This window comes from Morone saxatilis, unplaced genomic scaffold (genome assembly GCF_004916995.1).
Source record: "Morone saxatilis isolate NCDOM2014 unplaced genomic scaffold, NCSU_SB_2.0 Contig15, whole genome shotgun sequence".
Lineage (NCBI taxonomy): Eukaryota > Metazoa > Chordata > Actinopteri > Moronidae > Morone > Morone saxatilis.
Genome location: NW_023339707.1, coordinates 26,002,012 through 26,009,365, shown reverse-complemented (window position 1 = coordinate 26,009,365; position 7,354 = coordinate 26,002,012). Strand labels below are relative to the sequence as shown.

Below are 7,354 nucleotides of genomic sequence, written 5' to 3'. Positions count from 1 at the left end.
AAGACAACCACAATTTTAGATTGGTTCAAATATAAACAACACAAATAAGCATAAGATTATATCTCTTTATGTTAATCCCCCTTAGGAGAATATTCAAGTGTTGACCACAGCAGCAAATAGAGCAAAGCAGAGCAACAAACATGAGAACAAAGAATTATCACAGAAAATAATATTAATAAATACAAAACTATAACTAGAAATATAAAATATAAATGAACATATAAACACATATACATTGTTCAATAGTGACATGGAGTGCAAAATATGAGCAGAAAATTCAACTTGACTATAAACTAAACTAAAACTAAACTTGTACAAGTGTAAATTTAAATATTTAAATTAGTGCTAAAGGTTTGTGGCATTGTAGGTTGGAGTTTTAAACCAGTCTTTCTGTCTGCGGGGGTGGAGGTAGTGGTGCTGTGTTATACGTTGAGTACTGGTCTTGTGTTTAAGAGTATACCTGGTGCTGTTGGTTGTAACTTATGTACTGGTCTGGTGTTGTAATTATACTGGGTGCTGTGGTTAACATAGATTAGCCTAGCATGTAGCATATCTAAGTGCAGGAAATGAGGAAGTTGACCGAGGTTCTAATCAAGGCTAGCTCAACTGTGATTGGATCACAGAGCGAAAGGGAGCGGGGCTTAAGAGGTTGAATAGTTCAAAACTTTGAGAAATATATTCATCTTCTTTCTTTCAGAGTCTCGTGTCCGTGTTAAGAGCTGGATTCAGGATATAGTTAGCGTAGCTTAGCATGAAGACTGTAAGCAGGGGTAAACAGCTAGCGCAAGAAATTGTTCCAGCCTGTTTCTCAGTTTAGCTTTAGGTGCTGGTAGGGGTATTTTTTAACTTTGGACAGAGCCAGGCAACCTGTTTCCAGTCTTTATGCTAAGCTTGGCTAACCTTGTCCAGCTCATAACACAGAGAAATAAAAAGATTTCACTCGTAAAAAGTGAATAAATGTAAGTTTTTAACATTTTTCTAACGTTAGCTTGTTTGTTAAATGACACTGCCGGCTAGTTAGTGAGCTAACAGTTAGCTACGGGGCTGATGAGACCACATTCAACTATTCTTTATTAAACCAACAGTCAGTTCGACATGCTCCTCCTTTAAACTCCTCCTTTAGGCTCCTCCTGCTGTCTGGGAGCAGACCTGATGATGAAACCGTTGGATCCTGTTCAGACCTCGGTGCTTCCTGGTCGTCTTTGGACCAGAACCTGAATATTCAGACCCATCGTCCAGGTTCCGGTGATCCTCCAATCGGCTGCTAATCAGAACCGATCACAGAAATCAATCACCGGCAACCAGTCTTAGAAAATGCATAGAAGACAAAGATCCAAATGCCCATAGAGAGAGCTGGCTGAGGGGGCGGGGCTAAAGGGTAGCGCAAGGGTGTGTGGGAGTTGTAGTGAGAGTGCAGACAGACGGACAGACAGACAGACGGACAGACAGGAAAATGAGGACGAGGAGATAGGTGAGACGTCTCACTCTGAACACTTTGAATTACAAAGTGAAGCTTCTTTTACCTCATAAACAATCTTTGGTTGTTTTATTTTGTTCTCTCAGACAGAACCTCAGTCAGCTTCCTCCTTTCCTCTACTTATATATATGCTATGTGCTAAGCTAATCTATGTTGAAAAAACAACCACATTTTAATGGTTCAAAGATAAGAGACAAATACATATAGTCACATCTTAAGTTAACTAACTAACTTGTATACATTAATCATAGCTAGCTAGCTATCTGAAAACTAATGTTTGCAAAAAAGTGGATAACTAGCTAGTCAATTTACATCAATTGTTAGTTAGTTAGTTACCTAACCCTAACCCATTGCTCTATCCCTAACTTTATCTTTTACCAACTTCAAAATGTGGTTGTCTTTTCAACATAGATTAGCTTAGCACATAGCATATATATAAGTACAGGAGAGGAGGAAGTTGGCCGAGGGTCTTAGGAAGGGTTAATTAACATTAATTAGTTTCAGTAATGTCTGATTGGTCTGATATTGATCTTTAGAATCAGCTCCAGCAGAAAATGAGCTGCAGATGTAAAAAATGTCAAAACAGCAAGAGACCAACAATTAATCAATTAGCTGATCAACAGACAATTAATTTACAACTATTTTGATAACTGAGAAATAATTTTAGTTATTTTTCAAACAACCAATGTCTGCAGGTTCGAGCATCTCAGCTGTGAAAATCTGATGAATTTATTTACTCAATTTCTTTGGATTTCAGAATAAAACAACAGTTAACGGGACATGGCGGTGTATGGAAGGACTTGGCGCTGTTTGATGAGGTGTGACAGGAAGTGGCGGGTCGGTTGTGTAGTGGCGGGGTCCGCCGGCAGCCTCGGCGTCAGTTTGCAGGACGAAGGCTGAAATCAAACGAGGCACTTGTTATGATCCAGAGCTGCGGGTCGTCGGCCATGTTGGCCGCAGAGTTCTGCTCCGCCGTGGCTGTTGCTATAGGAACAGGCCGGCAGAGTTGCCGTGGCGATGTTATTGACAGTCAACAGGACCACAGCTGGACCTGAATGTGTGTGTGTGTATGTGTGTGTATGGCTGTTACATCATCAGGGCAAAGGGTTTTTTTTCTTCTTTTTTACAAGCAAGCAGGCAAATCAGATCATCTCTATTTACTCTCTAATAATAATAATAACAACAATAACAATAATAACTATAATGTCATTGAGCCTTTACAGGTTATAAAAATAAAAAATCATTCCAGTGATATTCACATGCTCAGAGTACAGAATCACAGACGTCAGGAAGCGTCTCGGAGGCGACGAAGGTTCTCCTGATGTTTGCATACGAGTTTAAAGTTATGAAGATGAAGATGAAGATGACCTGCATCAGTCCCAAATCAGTGATCCTGATTACTGGTACCATGAAGCTGGTTCCAAACAGCCAATCACGTATCAACAAATAAAATATTTGGTTCTGAGTTTGGTGACAACTCACAGGGCTAGCTGGCGAGCTAAGTGCTAACTCGCTAGCTTCTCTGTTTATGTCACGTTTTGTTCTTCGTTGTGAAAAAGTTATTAAAGAGAAGAAATTAAGCAGTCCAAGCTAACAGTCACGTTAGCTTAGCTCGGTTGCTAAGAGTACAATGTGTCCACAGTGTATTAACAGCTGGATGCTAACTGTGTGTAACGTAGTTTACACTCTGACTGAGGAGCTTCAGCTACGATATTTTCCTCCGTTTTGGACTCTCCGAGTCTCCGTACACTGGAAGCTCAGCTCTGTGGGTAAAAACAAAAATCTAGGTTCATATTCTTAAATGAAAGTCATACATTGGCTAGAAAAATAATAATGTTTTTGGGACTGGGAGTCACAGTTGGATTATTAACATTTACACAAATCTTACAAAGTGTTACACTCAGAATATTACTCATCTCCCCCAGCTCTGTAATTATTATTTAACCTACAGTCAGAGCCTGAAAGGGGCAGCAGTACCCTCACTTCATATTGCGTACTGCTGCCACCTCCTGGTGAGTCTAGGTACACACCACTTAAAACCTGGGTAACGCATTCTGCCAAGACCCGCCCATGTCTGCCTCTGATTGACTCGTGTTGGCTGGTTTAGGCATGAGGAGAGAGCGGGAGGCGGAGAGAGGGAGGCGCTAACTTAAAGCTGAGAAAACTGCGCTGAAAATGTTAAAATGGATCAAAAAGAGATTATAAATGAGATCTGTGTTTGTTTTTTAAAGGTTCTGGGACCATTGATGTGTTTATAGGCTATAAATATACTGTACAGGGCCCTTTTTAAACGCATATTATAACATCACACACATTAATAATCTCTGTATTTATTTAATTGTTTTAATAAAATGTGACAGTGATTATTATTATTAATCATCTTCATAAAAGAAATGTAATGAAATAATTGAAATACTATGAAGCTATAATCATTCAGTCTGTGAAACTATAATGTATAATGCGTGGTTGTTTTATCTGATACAATTATCATGAAAGTATGGAAGAGCATTAGGGCCAAAACCCTTGATGTGTTTTTGTTCTCAGAAATAATTTTAATGTGGCACTAATCTTCTTCCGTATGAGAGAGATCTCACTGACCTATACAAGATCTATTGCTCTTTATTACTTTTGTCCCTGTCAGGATCTTTTAGGATGAATCTCATTGGTCAGTAGTTGGGCTGTTGACCTGAAGGTTAGCATCGGTTACCATGGCGATCTATCACAGTTACCATGGCGATCTACCCCGGCTAACACCAGCGTCATGATACCAGACAGTCTGAGTCAAGAGGATCACACTGATGGTCTTTTTGTGATTCAGGTCTCAGGATGCACTGAGGGATGATGGGTAAAATAAAAATAAACGAGTTAATCAGGCGGCTCTGTGTGCAGCTGTTGTGTCATTGGCCAATCAGAGGCCTCAAAACCCGCCCACCAGCCAATCAAAAAAAAGTCCTTGTCTACTTGCTTCTCATCCTCCAATCAGAAACAGAGCTGTCTGCTGGCATCCAATAAGAAGCAAGAAGAGGCGGGGCCTTCTCTCAGGCAGGCCAATCAAAAAAAGCCCTTATAGGTAGCCAGTAAAAACAAGAGAATGTCTTGCTGTGAGCCAATCAGAGAGAGAGCCCGCCCGCTCGTCTCCGCCCACCCAGCCGACTGCCAATCAGAACCTGCGTCAGTTTCTGCGGGCTCGGCTTCAGCCAGGGCCCCGGCACGTTCTCCTGTTGCCACGGCGACTCGGCTCTCCTCCAATCAGAGTCCTCCCTCCACCCCGCGGTGGCGATGCTGGCTGCTGATAGGCTTACCTCGGAGTAGCTGGCTGCTGATTCGCTGTCAGACAGATGCTGGCGCTCGACGGCGGTGGCAGCGTCCATCGGCATGAGGAAGGAGAACACTGCCCTCTGTTGTGTAGCTGAGCTCCCAGAATGCTTTGCATGGCGGGTGGTGCTGTCATCTCTCTCCTCCTCTGTCACCCTCCTCCTACCCTTCGTCTCACTCCTCCTCCTCTCCCTCGCTCCCCCTCCGGGCTCCTCCACCTCCACCCTGTCCACCGACAGAGACGTGTCCCAGGATCGAGCACCGGTCCTGGGTAAGCTCCTGCTCCTCCTCCCCTGCTCCCTCTGGTTGTCCCGCTTCTCCTTCGGCCAGACAGTCTGACTTTTTCTCCTCCTCTCCTCCACCTCCTCCTTCCTCCACTCCTCCTTCCTTGCCTCCTCTTCCACTATGTCCAGGTCCAGATCAGGAGTCCCTAACCCTCCTCCTCCTCCGCCTCCTGTTCTTCGTTTGGTTTCTCCCTCTCTCCTCGTCCTCCTCCTCTCTCCTCCTCCTTCTCCTCCTCCTGAACCACCTCCTCCTCCCCTCGGCTGGCTGAGGGAGGCGGTTGTCATGGTTACTGGTTCCACATCCTGCTCCTCTGTGTGCGAAGAGGAGGAGGGGGAGAGAGCTCCTTCCTCAGGGCCTGACAGACAGACAGACAGAGAGAGAGAGACAGACTGACAGACAGAGAGTGAGACAGTGAGCTGCAGATGTGTATAAGGTTGTTTAAATGATCTCCACTGAAGCACATTGATTAATAATCTAATAATGTTACAGATAATAATTAGCAGCTATTTTTACTTTTGATTCTTAAAGTATATTTTGATTAAAATACTAAAGTAAAACTTTTTATCTCCTGTTGACTAATAAAGCCATAAAACATGTTAATAACACTGTACTGACATGAGAGATAATAATAAAATGTTAATAAGGTGTAAATTAATGAAATTATCAGATTATAACTTGTTACTCCATGTTTATGAATAATCTAATTTTGTATTATTAACATAACAAATAATAATTATATTATATAAGATATTAATAACGTAATCTATATTCTAACATGTTAATAATACGCTCATACTGTAGTATTGATACCTACCATACGTATGAACACATCTACACTATAATCAACATGATGTAAAACATTTATAACATGAGAGAACGTAAGAGCTTGTTATAAATGTTATGATGTGATTCATGTAACGACAGCAGCTGGTTGATGGACACGTGAAGATGGAGGATGACAGTCGCTGGAAGTGAAAGTAAAGAAGGAAACGAGTTCAGAATCACCAACCGCGAGTTTTCAGTGCGTCCAATCACGTAGAAGCAGGGTTCCCCCTGTTTAGAGTTGGTCATACAGAGAGACAAGCTGGACAACTCCACTGAGGAAGAGGAAGAGGAAGAGGAGGAAGAGCAGAGCAGCAAGTACAGGAGGAAGCAGGAAGAGAAAATACAAAGTCAAACAGGAAGAAGGCTGAAATCAAGAGAATCCCAGAGCTGTGATTGGATGATTTCAGAGACGAGTCACTCAAGTATTTTGACTCAATTAAAGCCCCGCCCCTTTTCTCTCTGTGCTCCAATCACAGTTGAGCCTCAGAACCTCTGGCAACTTTCAGCTGTAACTAGCTAGCTAACAATTGATGTAGATTAGTTAGCTTGCATTTAGCTAACATTAGCTAACTTAAGATGTGACTATAAATAAATCTCTTTTATCTCTGAACCAATAAAATGTGGTTGTCTTTCCAACATAGATTAGTCTAGCATAGCATATCTAAGTACAGGAAAGGAGAAAGTTGACTGAGGCTTGCTCAACTGTGATTGGAGCACGAAGCAAAAGGGGGCGGGGCTTAGGAATAATCTTTTATTGTTGCACATGATAGTTTACAAATGATTATTTATTAATTATTATTGTGCAAAAGATTGAAAAACAATCTAATGTTTTGGGCTGTTTGAAGGCTCCATAATGACGCCGTGGTATTGTTACTTTTACAGAGGTAAACACTGTAGTGGTGTTACACTGTAGTACTGTATTACACTGTATTACACTGTACTACTGTATTACACTGTATTACACTGTATTACACTGTATTACACTGTACTACTGTATTACACTGTATTACACTGTAGTACTGTAGTACACTGTATTACACTGTATTACACTGTGTTACACTGTAGTACTGTAGTACACTGTAGTACTGTAGTACACTGTATTACACTGTGGTACACTATAGTACTGTAGTACACTGTATTACACTGTAGTACTGTATTACACTGTATTACACTGTGGTACACTGTGGTACACTGTAGTACACTGTGGTACACTGTAGTTCACTGTGGTACACTGTAGTACACTGTGGTACAGTACTACTGCAGTGTCTGTACAGTAACAGTACAAGGTCTCACCGTAGTCGGGTACGTATCCGTTTCCTTTCTTGAGGACGAGGTGGATTCGATGTCCTCCTCTCCTGATCTGCTCCACAGCCTGACTGTGAGTCATCCCTGATGTACTGTCCCCGTTGATCTCCACCAGCTGGTCCGACACCTGAGAGAGCAGGTAACCCT

The 7,354-nt window shown here is 42.0% G+C and overlaps 1 protein-coding gene across 1 annotated transcript in view; it reads right to left on the bottom strand.

Moving 5' to 3' along the window:
* Positions 1-530: 530 nt before the first annotated feature.
* LOC118324135 (membrane-associated guanylate kinase, WW and PDZ domain-containing protein 1-like) overlaps positions 531-7,354 on the bottom strand; it is a gene marked incomplete in the record, with an annotated part of 28,857 nt that continues 22,033 nt past the window's right edge. Inside the window, 2 exon segments of the mRNA XM_035656291.1 lie at positions 531-5,432; positions 7,196-7,334. Of these exon segments, the coding sequence (XP_035512184.1) occupies positions 4,588-5,432; positions 7,196-7,334 (984 nt within the window).